Here is a 19,616-nt window from a genome sequence, read left to right as displayed (position 1 = left end):
CTTCCTGCAGTACGGAGTACTCCGTAAGGATCCCTGATCCGATTCCCAGGGGTTAGTTAGCTTGGTCAAGGAACATTCCATGAAATTTCGATCTCCACTCAATTAATTTTTATTTGCTTGTTCCTGACCCATAATACACTCCTACGGAGTAGTTTGGAAAAAAAAATCAAAAAAAAAGGGGGGTTCCGGTTCCCAACGGTTGGAAGGAAGCTAAAATTCTACCTACTCCGTACTCCGTAAGTGTTGACGTCATGATGGAGACGAGTTAATACGGAGTATACGGAGTAGAGTAGGGGCCTCCGTTCGTATTTATTAGTTTTTCGTACAGTACTGATACGAAAGCTGAACTGAAGCTAAGATTACGATGAAGATCAAGTGAGAATAGGCCAAAGCTATCATGTAAGAATCCTGCTGCTTTAAGAAGATCTTTATTTTGCTACCATCCCAGTCTGCTCTATCAGCTCCTTTTTTCAACCATCACTGCCAGCGTACAGAATCCGGCAGATACAATCATACAACCGTAATCTACGGAGGTATTCTCCGTACAACGGTATGCTCCAGTGGGCTACCGTTCGTTCCGTGTGGAACCGGCTCCATCTCAACAGTTCTTCTCGTGCGGCTGGAATATAGCCTGCGCCACAAGGCCGGTTCTCACCCACAGACCGGGCAGGCTTCGAGAAGAATTGCTGAGCTTCCATGGCAAACCCACCAGCGTATGACTCAGGGCCAGGACCATCGTTCGTATCCAGGCTGCCAGGCTCCAGCGCTCATTAGCGTCAGGTCTGACCGGTCTGGGCTTAGTTTGCAGAAGCTGAAGAAAGGGGCAGCCAGCACTGCCGAGTCTTGGCTGGGCTATTGGCTAGGCTGAGTGCTAGCCACACCGGCAGCCAATTGGGATGCGGTCACGGGACGGCTGAGCCTGAGGCTGAGCGAGCAGCAGAACAGAGTACGGAGTAATACGGAGTACTCTAGAATGGACAGGCAAACAGGAGGACTCTACCAGGTAGGAATTTACTGCAAAGGAATTCCGTAGTTAAGTTCTTAGCATGCTGCAATCCTACTACGTAGTGAGAAGGCTTGTCAGCTGTCCTGTTGTTGGCAACTCATATCATGTGACAGCATCCGTTCTCTTCAGCAGCACAAGTTACAAGCTTACAACTACTCTCGCTCCTTGGCGTCATATTCTTGCTGGAAAGCAACGGGCCGTGCGCCCTCCACACGCCGTCCCAACACTCGCACATCATGCGCTGCTCCCCTGCCCCTGGCATCCCTGTCGTCCGACAAAGGATGATGACGCTGCAGGCCGCTCGGGATATGCGCCATCCACTCAGAAGGAGGCCACATCCTTGCCTCATTGTCTGGCCGTGCAACATGCCGTCAGCAGGAATGCCCTGATGGTGTGCTGAATGGAGAGCGGTAGCGAGTTCCGAGCCGAGGTCCTCCGCCGTATCTACCAGTGTACCTACTCTGTACAGGCTACAGGTATGACCAAGAATATTCTGTACCGACAAAAGCGGCGCCAAGCTAAGACAAACAGAACGGGCGGCTCGGGACAGCTTGCAAGGATTTTTCCCTGGAATCTCCGTTGCATTGACGCCGTTCGCCATTGGCCCGCAGCCGGCGTATCGCGCGGGTGGACTCAGCGTCACAGTAAGGCTGGAGCTAATACGTCACGACTTGTAAGTATCGTCCCGTGGCCTTCCACCGTGTGGAGAATGGCGTTAGCATGGAGCACAAGGCTGTTTGCCCTGGGTTCAGGGCATTTTCGTGTTCAGTGCTCCAGCAGGTATGATAGCAGGTTATAAATACCTGGTGTGCTCCGTCCGAAGTCAGTTACTTTGCTCTGACAATCGTTTCAGTTCTCAGTGTTAGCTCTCAATCGACTCGAGGAATATCTCTCAGCCCCTATCTCTACAGCGTCGAGTCTTGACATCGAACCTTACAGCTCTACCGCTGCGACATCCGACAAGATGCCTTCCACGAACAACTCCTCCCAGTTCCCTCCCTGCCCTGGTCCTCCTCCCAAGGGCCCTCTCCCTCCGCTCCCGAAATAAGCAGGAGAACAACAACAATGGACCGGTTTCCTTCGAGCCGTGACACTGGATCGTGTCTGGCAACGGCCGTAGGGAGTATTACGCGGCTGGCTTGCGTATCTCTCAAGGCCTCAACGTCTACGTCTTGCCATGAAACCGTCAAGTAGCGAGCTGTCTGCGGACACGCTAGCAGCTGACGCATGTCCGGATTTTCGTTTGTCTTGCGTACGACGACTTCGACTTGGGTTGATCGCTATATTTTTTTTTAATTCTTCCCATGATATCATAATATCGGATTAGCTCTGCATTGGGTGGAGCAGCTCTGCATCTGCCTGGGTCTTGGTGTTGGTACTCTGGTCCTCTCCGGTCTATTCACGATCGACTCCCTTCAACCCATCACGTGGAAGCGGCGATACCATTCCGATAATTATGCCATCAGAAACGGATCGGGGGGCTATCTTTTGGAGGCATTGTCTTTCTTGGGCGCAATCTTGGTTACTGGAGTACGGAGTATGGAGGTGTTGCTCTCATCAGCCTCGTGACTTGGGCCTTGGCGCAGCGTCGTCATTCGACTGGGCCAATGAGACGTCGCCATTCCCCGACTAGCAGTCGCATCGTCGTTTCTGTCAACTCGCATCCTGGACAGCGACGCCATCGACAGCCTCGCGATGGCGATGCTCATTGGCGGGTGTGCACGGCCTGAGGTCGTTGCTCGTGTTTGCCGGTAGCACCTGATCTTACCAGCGATTCTCCCCGCTGTCTTGTCAGGCCACACAGATCTCATCCGGTCTGCTATCTGCCACCCCACGTGTTGCAACTTGCAGTGGCCTGCCTGTATGGAGGACTTTACTTCCCCTCCTGCAGCCGCCCGGGTGGATCCTCTCACGGCGCGTTCTTTTGTTTGGCGTTACAGATAATGTCTTACATTTAATCTTGCATTGCCGTTGCTGCCCAGGGTGGTGCAGCCACACCTTTTCTTTGTCATGTCATCTCATGTCTGGTCTGGTCTGGTCTCTTATCTATGATTTAATGCGGTGTAATTTAATACTCGTCATACTCGTCATACCTAATCTAGCATATACCCAATCTGATCGATCAGTTGACCGAATAATGAGCATTGCAAGAGAAATAGCTTTATTATAGTTCAATAGTCATGTCATATTCCTTTTTTTTTTCTTCGTTATTTTATTAATTAATTTATTGATTATTAAGTGCTTATCATATCTGCAAAGCATCGATCGATGCCGAAGTTCCTCGTATGAGCAAAGCAGGCAGGGAGGGGTCGATTGCTCTGCATTTCTATTTAGCCGATGATGTATCGCCTGGCGTGTCGACCCTGGTCAGTTCCCTAGCTACAGCCTACAAGCCAATCAATCAAGTCTGTTGCTCCCGTAATTACCTCATACCTAGCCCTGCCTAGCCTAGGATTAGTCAACTAACATGGGTTCTGTATGGAGGACTCAATTTAGTTAGTGATGAGTGAGTCATGGACCTTGCAGGAGGGAGTAGGTCCTATGCGCAGAATAGCAATGCAATAGCAATGTAATAGCTAGAATAGATGATGTGATCTATGACACGACGTTCAAGTCTTGGACAGAGATGACACCATCTACTTACTATCTAACACCTTCCAATTTCCAACTTCCAGCAAAAGCAACAGTAAGTAACAATGCTACCTAGCTAGCTAGCTAGCTAGCTACTAACCTAGGTAATAGATAGATAGATGGTCAGGTCATCTGACTCAAGTACAATAATAATAATACCTCATAGTTAGTACTCTGTAGTACCAGCACCAGTTGTGCCAATTGGTAGTACCCCGCGGATGGGATGGGCTAGGACGAAGCGGCACGGGACGAGAGAGCACAGACAGGATATGCTGCGACAGACAGGGGTTTGTTAGCACATCCGGTGATCCGGATCAGTGGGAATTACATCAATCACATCACCTGGGAAGGGAACAGACTCAGTTGGCTTATATTTATCTATCTAGCTAGCTAGCTACGTATTTATCGAAGGTTGATAAGGAATTATACAAGAGTACTGTACAGTACATTATCATCTGATAACAAGTGTAGATATGATATAATACCTAAGGTAGGGAGCTGACTGTATATACTTCCTAGGTAAATACGTAGCTTAGCTACATGTCAATATATACCTAGTTGAGTATGATGGTATGCATGTAGCTGACCAGGTAGCTAATTAGCTACATACTTTCAGTAGACTGGCTAGCCATCTATCTATCTGTACTATCTGTACTATTTGTACTGTACTGTCTTTTTCTGGTTTGACATCATTTACATACTCCTGCTTAGTACAGAGTCTGTATGTATTCTATACTTGTTCTCGCTGATTTTATTTTTATTTTTATTTCTTTCTTTACTTATGTCCTGACATAGTGTAGTATAGTTAGAGCTTCTGATGCTAGCTCCCTTCATACATACATATATACCTATGTTGCACGGCACTTACTAGGTAGGTATGTAGGTACTAAGGTAGGTGCATTATTATTATGCATATCATGACTCAAGTACCTTGCTTACTGACGTTCCTTCTACTTTTCTGCCGAGCACAATCTACACACTGTACTATATTGTACAGATACCCTCAATTGCCCTCTGTACCTTCTAGCCGTGATGATGGCCGTATGACCATTGCGACTCAAGTGATTAGTGTAAGTATCTCGCAGTGTCCAGTCTATACGGAGTCCTGTTCTGTACATATTTCTCTATTATTAGTAATGTCCTCAGTCTCTAAATAGGTACAGTACTATACTATAGCCTTTTTCATTGCTATTTCAAGGCTCTCGAGTTGTGGAGTTCCTTCAATTTCTGTGGATGGTTGTTTCTTATTCGTTTATTTCCTTCTGTATTATATTGTGTTGCACTGCATGGTAGGTAGTCTCTGTATTAATAATCTGAAGTATCTGGTTGATGTCGCGGTTATCATTGTCATTATTTAGTGTTGACCTGTTGTAGCTATCTTGCTGGATTTTGTTATCTTTTTTCTTTCTTTGATTGGCGGTAGCCTTTTTCTTTTCTTTTCTTTTCTTTTTTCTTTCTTTCTTTCTTTTTTTTTTGGAACCTTGTTTGTGTAATTCCCTTAAGGCTCCTCCTATCTCGTGGCAGATAGATCTACTATCTGTCCAAGAAATAAAAGGCAAAGGAAATTCTCTCAAAGCTACAATCTGTTCTAATGAACGTCTCCGCAGCATTCCAATAGATACTTAATGAAATTCGATGATTCTAATAATCCTGAAGTGTGAGAACTGTCGCAAATTGATGAATTTACACGAAAAAGCCGCACAAGCAGAAAAATGAATCTTAAATATTACATTTGTCGACGACTCACGCAAAACATCTGTACTCCTGAGCACCGACTTCCAACACTTTCCTCTTCTGCGTCTCCCTAACTGGGCCATTCTCCTCATCTGTCAGACACCGCTTGCCGTATTTCTTCTTACCGAGGAATTCACGAAACTGGTTCGCCGTCTCAGACGAAATCGCTCGCACATCCTCGCCCTTGTCTGCTACGACATCTCTCAGGCACTCCATGACCGGACGCAACAGGATTCCTCCTTGTAATGCACGATACACCCTGCTGGTATACGTCCCCAGCATCGTGCCCGCTTTGGCGCCTTTGAACATGGGGATGGTGATGATGTTGGTCGAGGGCGCTGGCGCTTTCTCGGCCCGGATGAATGGCACTTCTAGCTCTTCTCGCACACTGCGGTATATCCGACGCGATGCGGCGCCTAGGAGAGGCAGTGTGTCAGAGACGCTATGTCCGTTCAATGTCTCGTTGAAAGTGTTAACCGCTTCTGTCGCGGTGCTTTCTGCCCACAGCTTGAGTTCCTCGTGGAAGCCTGCGTCATGAACGTCGTTTTTGCTGCTGGCAGACGCGTGCAGCGTTGCCATTACCGCCTTCATTCGAGGAGACAGGTCCATATTCGAAAGCCGGCCAAACTCGGACCGGAATTGGCGCCACAGACTCACTTGAACGGATTCTGCCTGCTGCGCATCAAGCCACGATTTCATCCACTGCGAGGTCTTTCTCGCGAAAACAGGCTCGAAAGCAGCGAAGAAGCGATGCTGGACTGCACGCAGGTCCAGCGCCTGACACAACGCCACCAACGAAGTGGCACACAGCTGCACAAACACGTCCAGCGCCGCGTGGGTGTATCTTGCAGAAATCAGCGCCAGAGAGTTCAGCGACTGGTTTCCTTGCTCGGCGACCATGACGAACGGCACGACGCTGTGCGACAGGAATGCCAGTTCGGACTGGTATGCCGCGGCAGCGATGTCCATGCCCTTCATCAAAAAGTCACAGCTGGGCTCGTCCGCTGTCAGATTGGGTGGAAGACCGTTGTTCGTGGCGGGGTTCATCAGCTCCGTGAGCTGCTGGAAGAGCATGCGGCCCAGCGTCTGCAGCGCGGATCGCGTCTTGTCCATGGCGGACGTGATTGCCATGGCCTGGAAATTGCCTCCGTGGATGACTTTGGCGCCAGGCTCGACGACGAGGGGGTTGTCTGTGATGGAATTGCATTCGGTCACGACTTGCCGGTGGGCGACGACGAGAGCCTCGAGTTCAGGGCCCATCCACTGCGCAGCCGTTCGAAGGGCATAACGGTCCTGACGAAGGCCTTGATAGCTTTCACCATCAGCCTTGCGGACCAGTTTGGAGTCCCTGAGGAAGTGACGGATATTCCGCGCCGCCTCCGTCTGGCCCGGGTGTGGACGGACTTGGGCGAAATGGTAATCGAAGCTCTCGTCAGTGCCATTAAGCCCTTCGACGGCCATTGCGGTCAGAACTTGAGCGAGGACGGCGAGGTGGTGTGCGTCCTGCATCGCCAGGGCCGCGACACCAGCCGAAAAGGACGTGCCATTGACCAAAGCAATGCCCTCTTTGGGCGCGAACTGAACGGGGGGGATATTCGCTTCTTTAAGAGCAACATCGGCATTGACGATCTTTTCTCCATAGCAGACCTTGATTCCAGGGTTGCCTTGCAACGCGCCAGCGAGATAAGACAGCGGGCTCAGATCTCCTGACGCGGAAATGCTCCCTCGCAGAGGCACCTGGGGGACCACATTCTTTTGGAGAAGTCGGACAAAGCTGTCGAGCAGCTCGACCCGGACGCCGGAATTCCCTCTAGCCAGAGAGTTGCTGCGTACGAGATGGGCGGCCTTGACCCAAGGAATTGGCATGGTGGTATTTCCTCTGTTCTGGCCGGTCGGTGCACATAGCGGGTCAGTCGAGGATTCGTCCGCAGTGCTGTCGTCGATGATGCCGCAATTCAGAATCCGGATGATGGCCTGCTGCAAGTCCTCGACGGCGTTTGTGCGCGTGTCCGCGCTGCCTCCGACGCCGGTATTGACGGCTGATACGTCAGTACATCGATACAGACAATCGATACAATACATGTGCAGTACATACCGTAAATACTATCACCAGCATCCAATTTCGCAAGCAAGTCTCTCGCGCTCTTCTCCACGCGCGGTAAGCAGTCTTTAGAAAGCAGGACATGGGCATTGTATCTACAAGTCAGTCCGCAGTCAGTACTTGTCAGACTAGCTGTCTTGAACTCGTACCGTGCAACAGCAACAACGCTCGCCAGATCGAGAGAAGTCCCATCAATCACGACGGGAGAGGTCTGGGGGGCGGCAATCGCCGCGAGGAATTTATCCCAGTTGGAGAGAACGATTGAGGTGTGGGAAGTCATGCTGCAATGCCTCGAAAGAAATAATTGAAGTAGAATTTCAATCGATCTGAAGAGGAATGATATTGATCAGAGGTGAAGACAGCAAGCTTAGCTGTAAGCCTAATCATGAAGCAAGAGAAAGAAGACAACACAATTGACGATAAATCAAGAGAGAACCTCCTTCAAGTCTCCAACCACAATTATATACCCAAAGATCAAGCAATCAATAACATAGACCTGACATACACATTACATTCGAAGTCATTCATATTCGGAGTCATACATAAGCCTCACTGCACGGCATCCATTCAGTCATTTCATTTTTCTTTGTGATTGCCTGTTTTGTAGTTTGTGGCACGGCTGCTTGCATGTACAATATGGCTGGTCATACAGTATTATATTGGCTGGATATGGAGTAACAGGTGGCTTATAAGGGCTCATTTTTCTGCTGACCCCAATATCTAGATGTTCATCCATTCATTAATTCATTTATTCATTACCAAAAAGAGTATGTACAGTACATAACATACATGACATTTAGTACACACATAGCTACAATCAGATTTCCAAAGGAAAATGAACGTATGTATACTCGTCACCAATTTTATTATTTGATTATTTGATTGATTTTCATTCATTCATGGAAATTATATCTCGGAAATCCTCGTTCCACTCCAAAGAAACAAATGCCAGAAGCCGTCGATTATTCGACGCCATTATTATTATTATGGAGTACGGAGTAGGTATTCTTGCTTCCATCCGTGTATGTCCGTAAGTCCGTCTTTCTTGTTATTCCTCTTCTAGAATTCTGCATACAGATATTGCATACTGTACAGCAGCATCGGCTGTCTATTGACCAGTGGAGATATATCCTGTTTCTGTCTTCTTCCTTCTGTCTTCGATAGCAGACGATTCCTTGACGTGTGTACTGTATGTACTGTACTGTATACACATGCATGCGGACATGCGGACATGAAGAGATACCTAAGGAGGTAATTCAAGGTTTAGTTAGTAAATCAGTCATTTCGAATATCCTCATTGGAGGGTACATACCTACATTATTACCTAACTAGCCAGTGGCCCAGTGCAGAGTAGGGCAGTGCAGGAGGACCTGCAGGCTGCAGCATCCCGGACCTAATATAACCCTAATCTGTACATGTACAGTACAAAGATTATGTACTTCCTGCAGACGCCATGGCTGTAATAATTACTGCAGGAATGAGTGAATCTGGAGTACTGTATGTACATGTGTATTGTACATACATATCTACATAGGGACTTTGCAGCAACAGCGACAATAACCCCTTCTTTTATTTCGGAGTACAGAGTAGACAACGCCATGTGGGTAAGCTAGTACTGCACGTGCACAGGCACATACATTCTGGGGATATGCAGCAGCAGTAGCAGCAGTAGTAATGTGTACATATGTAGGTACCTGCATACCTACACAGTCAGCCACCCGAATAGATACATACTGCACTGTACTGTAATATGTACTGTCCAATACTTGTCATTAATTAGCATGAATTAATTAGCATTAGCATTATTAGAAAAACAAAGAAAGATATACAACGTCGAATCAATTTAGTTCCACACACACACACTGTTTTTACTCAGCAGAATTATTGAATTTATTGAATTTGTTGAATTATGTCCAATCAAGGAAAGAAATCCGGAACAAAACAGCGCAGCTGCACAGTTCTTTTTTCTTTCTTCTCTCTTTCCCCTTTTCTTTTCTTTTCTTTTTTTTCCTTTTTTTTTCTCTTCTTTTTTTCTTGTTGAACAAGCAAAGTTATTTTTTTTAATTAAAATTTTAGGTAATTAAGGCGCCTCATGCTTATGCTAAGTTATGCTCATGCTTATGCAGCAACTTCCAAATCGGACTTTTCCTGCATATATACACATGCACATCTACATATGGATCTGTATCTGTGCAGGGGATTTTTCTTTCTTTCTTTCTTTTTTTTTAAACAAAATGGCATGTGACATTGTTCTTGTTTACTTATTGCTTTCTTGCTTGCTCACTTGGAATTAATAACCCTGTTCCAGACGGGAGAAGCTCGGAATTACTGTACCTGCCTACCTACCTAATGCAAGACAACAGTTAGGGTTGCTTACTATTAGTCCAGACTCTACTTACTTCCTGGACTGTGTTATACGCAATTTGCATGGATGCTAGTATTGTCTGTATGTATCTACGATTCTATCTTATCTGATATATGATTGAATTTCTACAGGAATCATCATGCTTCTGTAAAAACTATTCCAAGCTAATACTATTTATTTATACGTATCTATCTACCTGCAACCTTCTCCACCTCCTCGACAACCGCCTGCGGAATCCCCTCTCCCGCAACCGCCTTCAGGTCGCTCTCTCCCATCTTGCCCTCCCATCCGTTGGCAACCAGATACGCCCGGAACCGCTCGTCGCGGAACTTGAGATCCTCGCCCGTCAGGTCGGGCACGAAGAAATACGTCACCAGGATGCCGACCACCCCGCAGATGGCGGCGATGATGAACGTCCATCTCTTGCCCAGATTGTTCTCGATCGGAGTGAACGCTTCAGTGCCCACTGCGGCGCCCACCTTGCCTATCGCCGCAGACAGACCGTAACACGTCCCGCGCACCGCCGTGGCGTAGGATTCCGACGACAGCAGTCCCAGCATGTCGCCCGGTCCCAGGTTGCCGGAACTCTGCATGAGGCCGTAAAAGACGACGAACAGGGGCATGATGTTTGTGATCTTGTCGTACGCACAGCCGATGATCAGCCCAAAGATCAAATACCCCGAAAACCCCAGCATCATCGTGTTCTTCCGCCCGATCCGGTCACACAGCCATGCGCCGATCAGCACGCCCGGCAGAGCGATGGCGCCTAGCAGGAGCTGCCACTCGGCCGTCTTGCGAATCGACCCGTCCTTGCCCACGATGGAGGAGATGATGGTTCCGGAGAAGACGCCGTTGGGGAAGGTCACAAAGTCTGCGACGTCAGCCACGCTGCTGCTGCTGCGACAAAAAAAAAAAGAAAAGAAAAGAAAAAAGGAAAAAAAAAGAAAAAAAAAAGAAAAAGACCTACCATACAAAAACCAAGCGCCACAAGTCCCGATAAGCGTTTTCCAGTAGTACTTGATAACGAGTCGATAAGGCACCTTCCTCTTGATGGCGCCGCGCCGGTACAGCACCGAGTTGAGCATGCGGATCCGGAAGTAGAAGACGGTCAACGGCCAGATACAGCCGATGCCGAAACACACACGCCAGACGGTGCTGAGATGCGACTGCTGGCAGGCCATGTAGACGATCAGAAAGACGGAGACGGCAAACGGCCCGCCAAACGACAGCGGCAGGTTGGTGACGAGGATGAAATACGGGCCGCGACGGTCGAGGGTCAACTCGTTGGCGGCCTCGGACGCCGATGTCGACGAGGCGGGATATTCACCGCCAGTGCCTGCGCGAGTCAGCAGATTCGAATAAAAGGCAGCAGTTAGATGCGAATAAAATAAAGGGGCAGTGGTACTCACCAAACCCCACGATGCCACGGGCGATGGTCAGCATCCAGAACATGCCATTGATCGTCGTCCCATGAGCGGCGGTGGCCAGAATCCCGCCGACAACGATCATGAGCGTCGTGAGGACGATGGCCCATTTCCGACCCAGGTAGTCGCACGTCAGGCTGCAAGCATAATTAGCAGCGCGACTTTGCGTACGAAGGGCGCACCCCACCCAATGACGACCTGCCCAAGCACCTCGCCCACCAGCAGGGCGTTGGACACGCGCGTGCTGACGGCAGAGGTGTACTCTGCGTGGTATTCCTTGCCAAACAGGACGTTGGTCATGGTCCTACGCGGTCAGATGGCTGTCACCTGTCACTCGAGGGATTGGTGCGCATACATCAGATTGTTCTGGTAGCCATCGGAGATCAACGCGAAGCCGGCTGCAAACTACTCAGTGTTAACTCCGCCATACTCATAAAATGCTGACACAGCACTCACGATGGTGAACAAGTCCGACAAGCTCTGACGGCTCTTGGACACTGTCCCCGACGGACCAGCATCGTCGTCAGCCTGGACAGGGACGACGTCCGCTGGAGGAGTGGCGTCTGCCACCACCTCGATCTTGGAGTCAGGCTGGACGGACATATCCAGCAAGCCAGTGTATGTACTAACTGCGAAGAGTAGCAAGCAAAGAAGACTATGTACTGGGGCCAGGCTCTTTAAATCGCGAGCCTGTGCCGTAGTCTTTAGCAGTCTTTTTAATTTTGACGGCTGCCAGATCGATTAACTTAGATGCAGACTAGCCAACGTCGCATCGCGTGTCCCTGGCCCAGACTAGGAAAGTATAAGCAGGCAAACTCAAAAGGACGCACGCCAAGCACGGCTCCCCAGGCTGCAGAAGCTTCAAGCGCTGGATCATCGCATGACTGTTCTTAGCTTGGATGCCATTCGTATTGAATCGTATTTTCTGGTCTTGCTGTCCTTTTGCTTTTCTGGCTGTTCTTTTTCGGCCCCCAGCTGAAGCAAAGCAGGCTGGTCCAGCTTGGTTGACGGCGTCTCCAGCCCAATTCCCCCCGCATCAGAGCTGTCTTTTCTGGCCTGGCCAATCACAGCGCTGCATCCACAGCACGTTTTGACAGCGCCCGCTGTCATTGATTTCTTTTATTTTATTGATCTGGGGGAGTCACATCGACAGGTAGGCGAGTATTCAAGCTTTGTGGCTTCGACGAGCCCGTTCGGATGTGTTCCGAAGAAGACATTCTACTGTACGCCGTAGGCCAGGTATGAGGTATTGCTTTGAGCACGTGACATGGATAGTCACGAGTCTTACTACTGCACATAGAATGAATGAAAACAAGAGCATGCTCTCATCATCATCAATCAATTGTCATATCTAGCAAGGTAGGGCGTAAAGCAAACATATAAGCACATCACATGCGCCAGCTAACTTCAGCCGTATAGTATTAAAAAAAAGAAAAAGAAACTTTCCCAAATACTCTGTATAAGGACCTCCCTCCCAATGCAAAAAGGTCGTTACACATACAATCATCATCCCAGAAACTCCTATCATGCCCATTTCCCCAACAGCGCCATCAGCCCCGCCCCCAGACACAGCAGCACAAACGCCGCCAGCACCGTCCGGAGCGGTGCCCGGCGCATCGCCGTGCTGAACATGAACTCGTGCGCCATCAGCTCGACTAGCGCCGTGTAGATGAGAATCCCCGCCGAAATCGAATCAAACACCCCGTTGACGATCAGCGTCGTGCGCCCCGTCGGCGGGTACGCGTAGCGCACGCCCAGCCCGATCGCAATGGCTATCGGTGTCGACAGCGCGTACCCCAGCCCCAACACGTACGGCGTCCACCGCTTCGTCCGCGGCCACGGGATCGTCGCCAGTCGCGATCCCAGACCGAGCCCCTCGAAGGTCTGGTGGAACACGAGCACGACGTAGAGCGTCGTGAACTCCTCGCCCGTGACCGCCAGCGTCAGCCCGATGAAAACCGAATGGAAGATGATGCCGAACTCGAGGATGAAGATGGCCGTCAGTTGCGCCGCATAGTCCTCGAGCGACGTGCCCCCGGTCTTGGCCAGCTCCGCGTCGCGGTGCTCCCGAGAGTGGCCCAGATGATCGTCGCCAGGGACGTGGGAGTTGGCTTGCTCGATGGCATCGTCCTTGTAGGCTCCGTCGCTTGCCCCGACCGCGTCCAGATGGTGGTGTTCCTCCGACTCCTCACCGTGGTCGTGGCCGTGGCCTGTCCCAAACCGGGAATATCGCATGACCATGAGCTCGACAAAGAACATCACGACGACGGTCATCAGGATGATACCCTCCACCCAGCTGTATTCCGTGATGGGCCCCGTCAGACACGGGTTCGTGAGCGCCTCTTCGGCGGGAGCCAGCAGGTGGATGAAAGCGGTAGCAATGATGACGCCCGAGCCAAAGTACTTCGCAATGAAAAAGGCCCAGGGCGGAATCCCGGAGCCACCCATGCGCCGGGCCAGCACGGGGAAGACGGCGCCGAACAGGGAGCCGACCAGGATGACAAAGATGGAGGAGATGCGCAGGCCCATGCGGCCGTCGTACTCGTTGCCCGTGTCACACGGCGGAGGAGCACTGCCGGCGCCCCCGTCTCGCGGGACGAGCACAGAAAGCATGTCGTCCATTTTGGCAACGACAGGGATCTGCCTGGCGATCGAAGAGATCGATCGTGGAGCGCTCTAGCAGACTTAATAAGGGCTCTACGCAGTCCCCGCCGATTCGACTCAGCCGTCACACTGCGGTAAAATTCCAATCCTTCCCCAGATGCAAGGGGTTCGTGAAAATCCTCAGTCGTGACGTCACGTGGGAGGCCCTGGACTAGGCCCAGGTGCTCGTGAGGCTCAGAACAAGAGGACCAATCGCACGCCTCACGGGTTCACCGCGAATTCAGTGACGTCCAGACACAACGGCAGAAGAGATGGCGGGTGGGAGAAGCAGGTGCTTGTCGCGGGCCAGCGGCCATGCCTGCAGCAAGGGAGTTGAGCAGGAGTTGAATGTTTTCATTTCGTGGTGCAGGATTAATACGGAGGGGCTTTGAGGACCTTGGAGGTCGGTTGCGCCTGCCGAGTACCTTGCGGACGCCGCCCGATCGCGAATCGCCCGCCGCTGATTGGCCGAGCCATTGCCGAGACTCAGCGGATCGCCCTCCTAGCCCGAACAGGAATGGCTCCCACAGCACGTTAGGCTGTTTCGGGACTAGCGGCTTGGCTGTCATCGCGTTTCTTTTCCGCGGCAGGCGCAGCATCACGTGCATGCCAAACATTATGTAAGCAACCCCAGCAGAAGACAAGCTGAGCTGCAGGAGATGAAGGGTATTAAATGATGAACAGATGCGAAAGAACAGCTTATCTGACCAAACACGCGTAGAGGAGGATATCGTCAAAAACACTCAGACTCAGCTCTGGCCCCGATTCCAGCGAAATAACCAAGTAGCAACCCGTGACTCGTATCCGCATAATTCTGCAGTAAGGTGGCTAGGTAGAGTACATAGGTATCTTCAATTGCAGCTAGGAGAAGCTATCGATATAATTCAAGCTGATTATGAAGTAATATGAATAAATGAATTGTCGCCGGTCAGGTGATGATCCTATCTTCGATCCCGCTGACATAGGAACCGCTGTCGTTATTGGCTGGACTGCAGAATGGCCAACACAGCATCTACAGGCGGAGAGGGATACAGGTAGAACACGCAAATTCAACGAATGAAGATCGCTATGTCTACAGACAGATGGATTCTATATGATATCGCTAATAGTACAGTACGCTAAACTCTAAACGCCACGCGAGTCGAAATACCAATAAAGAAAGAACATGGAACATACTGCTCCGCAGAGCAGTAAAGAATGAGACAGAAGAAGAGAAGATCAGAGGAAGATTAATGTCGGCCTACAACGCCGACAAAATGTCCTCTGCACTGCCAATATCCCCATCGAAATCGAGGACAGAACCGTCATCATCCTCTTCTAGCTCCTCCACTTCCTCTGGGAACCCCTCTACCGGTCCCATGGAAAGCAACCCAACATGGAACAAATACCCAAAGAGGGCAGCAACGCTGGCCGCGACCGTCGCCACCGATACATACACGTCCCGCTTCCGCGCGATAGCAAATTCAGAAACCGCTTTGCTCTCCTCCGGACTCAGCTGCGAATCGGGGGACTGGGCGGCCTCCCGTAATCGATCATGCAGGCGAAGATCCTTCAAGATAGGAGTCGCGTCCGCGAGGGCATTGAGGAGTGTGCGCCCGATCTTGGCTGCCGTTATCCTCTTCGGTGGTCTCCACGGTAGCACCGACTCCCTCCGAGCCGCACCAAAGGCATCGGACACCTGAACCACACCAAAGCATCGTTGGCGCATCCTCTCAACATACTGGGCAAGCTCCGGTGCCTTGGTCCGCAAAGACTCTCGCAGCCAAGGATAGGGCAGCTCGGGCACCAGCGCCAAGGACAGATATCCCAGAGCAAGAGCATCCAGGCTGGACGGGCGCTCATTGGAAAGGAAATACTTCTTGTTGTCGAGCAGCAGCCGCAGCGGCTCGAACAACTCGGCAGTCAGGGCTTCCAGCTTGAACTGATTTTGCTGCGACGTCTTGCCTAGCAGACTCGACACGGTCTCTCGCGGTCTCTGGATCAGATTCCGAGGCAGCTGGCCTGCCGCGACGGCCGCAGATCGCTCGCGCTCCCTCTGCTCCTCAATCTCCTCCAGATCGAGCGACGAGAGCCCCAGATGCTCCGTCCGGACTTTGGCCGCCTTGCGCAGCTTTGGCGGGATGATCCACTGATTCGGCCATGTTAGGATGGCGCCGTAGGCAGGCGACGTGCCCGCGTAGTAGTTCTGGCTCGAGACGTAGAGGTACAGATCGACGAGGAGTTGGCCGTTGGCTTCGGTGAAGGAAGAGAATCTGCAGCAATACAGCGATCAGTAACTTGACACCTATCACTCGGGTTCTTCTACGCACGCTGTGTTATCCGCCTTCTCCTGCTCGTCCCAATGCGCGTCCAGATCCCACTCGCCGTTCGAGTATTGCCGGAGATAATCAACGATGTTCCGGAATTTGGAAACCCACGTCGACCCATTCTTCAGCGCGGGCAACTCATCTGGCGGACCGAGTCAATGACTGTCACTTGAGCTTCGTTGGGTGCACGTACTGGTCGGCGAGATGGAAGGATCGCTGGATGCCACCAGCACCCATGCGTCCTTGGGGACGGCTTGGACGAAATAAGCGATGGTGGCCAAGCATTGCGCCTCAATGGAGGGCAATGAAAAGGCCGGGCCCCAGACATGAAGTTCCAGCACCATTGTTGCGCATGTTGTGGCGGAGGGAGGAGCCGGAGATTTGGATGCTTTTGAAATCACGTGCAGTCACTTAACCAGTTAACCTTGTTGACCCGCGCATACAATTATTAACTACCTACGGAGTATAAACACAAGTTTGGGATATTGCATTTTCAACGAGATTATACAATTTAGACAGACTATTTACAAGTCTGATCATTTTATAAATACATGTAGCTAGTAAGGATGAATTAAAAAAGCTATCAAAAGAAAATCAGTAAATTATAGATTTTTCAGGGTCTATTCTATAGCACCCTCAGCATTATACTTACTTGCACTTTAGAAATAAATTATATACGTAGGTATAAATTTATAAGAATGCGAAAGTAACATCAGCTACTAGGTAGACAACAACTAGATGAATATAGGTTTTGGCACAATTATGTTTTACAGTTCGCATTTATAGCCAAAGCTGCAATCCTAGAGTGCATACGGATGGATCTTATTTATGTATAGTCTACTTCCACATCTTGATTCTAATATGCAGATCATTCTTTCGCGTTCAATGTTACTTACCATCTGGCCTCGTGCTTAACGGGGAACGTCGGCACCGCAACAACGGCCGGATGAAACAGCGGGGAAACTCGGCATTGACTAGGAAGAACAATAATATTTAGATGGAACAGTATTAAATATCCGGAACTAGGATTCAGAAATTCAGCGTTTATTAAATAAAGCATATATATATACGGGTGTTGAATGTCAATCTGTCTTTCCACGATCTGATCTGAATTTACCAGAAAAAAAATTGACTCGAAAAAAAAATGGCGACGAAACGTTCTCTTCACCTCCTCTTTCTCCTACTGAACAATCTTACGGCCGCTAGACCAACTACCTCTTCTTCTTCGTCGTCTTCTGCGGCGACAAAACCGTATCAGATCCGCGGCGTCGCTGATCCCATCTATCATCTGTACCTGCAGACTCTGCCGTCAGATGGTGCGTAAGCACAACAACAGACATAAATATATTATATTGATATCAAAAGCTTACATCAATCTCCTACCTACAGCATCAAAACCCGTCCTCGGACCAGAAGCCTCCGCTGAGACATACCTCATCGACTCCACCATCCAATCCACCAACACATCGGCCTATCTCAACATCAATGACGCGGACACATCGTACAAACTCCTTTCGCTAGGCGAGACATCGAATACGACGGCTTGGGGGTTGGAGGGCGATACGATCGTCACGACGGAGGGGAGTGTTTATGGAAGACGTGAGTTACGATTCGTCCTTTCCTCTGAATTAAAATAAAATGACTCGTGCTGATGATGCTTCCAGAAACGAATTTCCTCGTATGCCTACTCGATGACACCAACACGACGGATTCCACTCCGTACTACGAGATATATCTGCAGACGGGGAGTGATGTGCCCAGTGGGAAGAACTGTAGTAACTACCAGTCGCTGCATATACCGTGTTTGTGTTAGTGATTGCGTTGCAGTGATTTGTACGTGAACTGCTGAATCAAGGATAAAAAAATAACTATTGCTCTGTTTTGAGAATGTGCAGAAAGAATAAGCAAGGGGAAAATTATTGAATGGATAGGGATGATTTGCCTTTTATTTTATAGAAGTTTCGGCTTCCGTTCGTATACTTTTCTCTAATCATAAGACTAGCGTATAAAGTCCTGTCCTGTACTAAAACATAGTAAAGTTGTTAATACTCATTCAAAAGAGAATACTCTATCTCATACCGTTATTGGAAATCTCTTGATAATACTTCGTTGTGTGGGTACATTTCTCAGCCTCTATGATAATGTATGCACAGTTACTTTTTTTTTTATTTCACCCTTATGTATTGATAGCAGCTTATGGAAATAATGGCGATTCTAAATATTTACAATATAATCTAATAAATTGAGACTACATAACTACTACAGTATAATACTGCTAGCTCGATAGCATGGAATAGAAGTTTAGAAGTTTCCTCCATTAGAAAAAAGTACAATGATATGTCCAATGATAGGTATGTATATCCACCAGCATACAGAGCACTCTCTAGTAGAGACAGTATTATACTACGGAGTATACTACGAGTATGAATTCATACATGCAGTAAACTAAGCTTAATGCCAGGAACGGTCATCCCCACAGCCGCTAATTCCAAACAAGCAACTTCTCCTGAGGCCACTTTAGCTTCAGCTTGCGGAGCTCAACGTCAATTAATCGGACACAAGCAGGTCAATTCTGGGCTTGAATTAACAGGTCTCTGTATTATACCTCTTCGTTCGATCGAGTCAATTCTTTCTCCCTTCCTTCCTTCTTTTCTCGCTTCAACCCATATAGTACATACATACTACTACGAATACAACATGCGCCTCCTCACCACCATCTCCACGCTCCTGCTCGCCCTGAGCCTGAGCACCACTGCAGCCACGGCCGCCGAGCTCAAAATCGAAAAGACGCACGAGGTCGAGTGCAAGCGCAAGACGCAGAACGGCGACACCGTCCACATGCACTACCGCGGCACGCTGGCGTCTGACGGGTCGCAGTTCGACGCCAGCTATGACCGGGGCACGCCGCTGACTTTTAAGCTGGGTACTGGGAGGGTGATCAAGGGGTTAGTTTTGCAGGAAACAAAAAACGAGGGTCTGGACGTTTTGCTGACTTTTTTTTTGTGTCTGCGCAGATGGGATCGAGGACTCCTCGATATGTGCATCGGCGAGAAGCGCAAGCTTACTATTCCCCCTGAATACGGGTACGGTGATCGTGGTATTGGGCCGATTCCGGGCGGGGCGACGCTTATTTTTGAGACGGAGCTTGTGGGTATTGACGGTGTGAGTAAGGATGAGCTGTAATATAGAGACATCTGGACTTGGTGGATTTCCGATAAACGGTGGGATTGCGCATGCGCGAGTGATGCCCTCATGATAGCCCTTCGCAGAGATTTATACGTGTACTATATACATAATCTATCTATGACATGTATGATGAGGTCAAACAATCAGCACTCTATATCGGGTATCCCAATTCCGTCAGTGAACACAAAACAGCTCAACACAAATCAGGGGTATAAAAAAC

The 19,616-nt window shown here is 49.5% G+C and overlaps 7 protein-coding genes across 7 annotated transcripts; 4 read left to right on the top strand and 3 right to left on the bottom strand.

Moving 5' to 3' along the window:
• Nucleotides 1-3,508: 3,508 nt before the first annotated feature.
• T310_7424 (uncharacterized protein) lies at nt 3,509-4,954 on the top strand (the record flags this gene model as incomplete). The annotated part of the gene is made up of 9 exons (XM_013469781.1): nt 3,509-3,512; nt 3,583-3,692; nt 3,749-3,759; nt 4,082-4,127; nt 4,174-4,207; nt 4,349-4,358; nt 4,438-4,512; nt 4,635-4,707; nt 4,931-4,954. The coding sequence occupies 9 exons, from the start codon at nt 3,509-3,511 to the stop codon at nt 4,952-4,954; spliced, it is 387 nt and encodes a 128-aa protein (XP_013325235.1).
• Nucleotides 4,955-5,380: 426 nt separating this feature from the next.
• T310_7423 (Phenylalanine ammonia-lyase) lies at nt 5,381-7,752 on the bottom strand (the record flags this gene model as incomplete). The annotated part of the gene is made up of 3 exons (XM_013469780.1): nt 5,381-7,410; nt 7,467-7,567; nt 7,622-7,752. The coding sequence occupies 3 exons, from the start codon at nt 7,750-7,752 to the stop codon at nt 5,381-5,383; spliced, it is 2,262 nt and encodes a 753-aa protein (XP_013325234.1).
• A 706-nt stretch (nt 7,753-8,458) lies between these two features.
• Nucleotides 8,459-9,198, top strand: T310_7422 (uncharacterized protein; the record flags this gene model as incomplete). The annotated part of the gene is made up of 5 exons (XM_013469779.1): nt 8,459-8,502; nt 8,550-8,661; nt 8,896-8,969; nt 9,007-9,076; nt 9,163-9,198. The coding sequence occupies 5 exons, from the start codon at nt 8,459-8,461 to the stop codon at nt 9,196-9,198; spliced, it is 336 nt and encodes a 111-aa protein (XP_013325233.1).
• A 535-nt stretch (nt 9,199-9,733) lies between these two features.
• T310_7421 (GIT1 is required for uptake of glycerophosphoinositol) lies at nt 9,734-13,883 on the bottom strand (the record flags this gene model as incomplete). The annotated part of the gene is made up of 10 exons (XM_013469778.1): nt 9,734-9,814; nt 9,872-9,906; nt 10,034-10,708; nt 10,805-11,173; nt 11,247-11,398; nt 11,617-11,666; nt 11,718-11,890; nt 11,925-12,018; nt 12,763-12,916; nt 13,075-13,883. 10 exons carry the CDS (start codon nt 13,881-13,883, stop codon nt 9,734-9,736), a joined length of 2,592 nt encoding a protein of 863 aa, XP_013325232.1.
• Nucleotides 13,884-15,144: 1,261 nt separating this feature from the next.
• T310_7420 (Mitochondrial import receptor subunit (Tom37)) lies at nt 15,145-16,554 on the bottom strand (the record flags this gene model as incomplete). Its single annotated transcript, XM_013469777.1, has 3 exons — nt 15,145-16,156; nt 16,214-16,352; nt 16,404-16,554. The coding sequence occupies 3 exons, from the start codon at nt 16,552-16,554 to the stop codon at nt 15,145-15,147; spliced, it is 1,302 nt and encodes a 433-aa protein (XP_013325231.1).
• An 800-nt stretch (nt 16,555-17,354) lies between these two features.
• Nucleotides 17,355-18,023, top strand: T310_7419 (uncharacterized protein; the record flags this gene model as incomplete). Its single annotated transcript, XM_013469776.1, has 3 exons — nt 17,355-17,526; nt 17,600-17,809; nt 17,875-18,023. The coding sequence occupies 3 exons, from the start codon at nt 17,355-17,357 to the stop codon at nt 18,021-18,023; spliced, it is 531 nt and encodes a 176-aa protein (XP_013325230.1).
• Nucleotides 18,024-18,907: 884 nt separating this feature from the next.
• On the top strand, nt 18,908-19,393 carry T310_7418 (Peptidylprolyl isomerase; the record flags this gene model as incomplete). The annotated part of the gene is made up of 1 exon (XM_013469775.1): nt 18,908-19,393. One exon carries the CDS (start codon nt 18,908-18,910, stop codon nt 19,391-19,393), a length of 486 nt encoding a protein of 161 aa, XP_013325229.1.
• Between the last annotated feature and the right edge of the window lie 223 nt (nt 19,394-19,616).

This window comes from Rasamsonia emersonii (assembly GCF_000968595.1).
Source record: "Rasamsonia emersonii CBS 393.64 chromosome Unknown ctg1118621760539, whole genome shotgun sequence".
In the NCBI taxonomy this organism is placed as follows: Eukaryota; Fungi; Ascomycota; class Eurotiomycetes; order Eurotiales; family Trichocomaceae; genus Rasamsonia; species Rasamsonia emersonii.
This window is presented reverse-complemented; position numbering and strand designations above follow the sequence as displayed.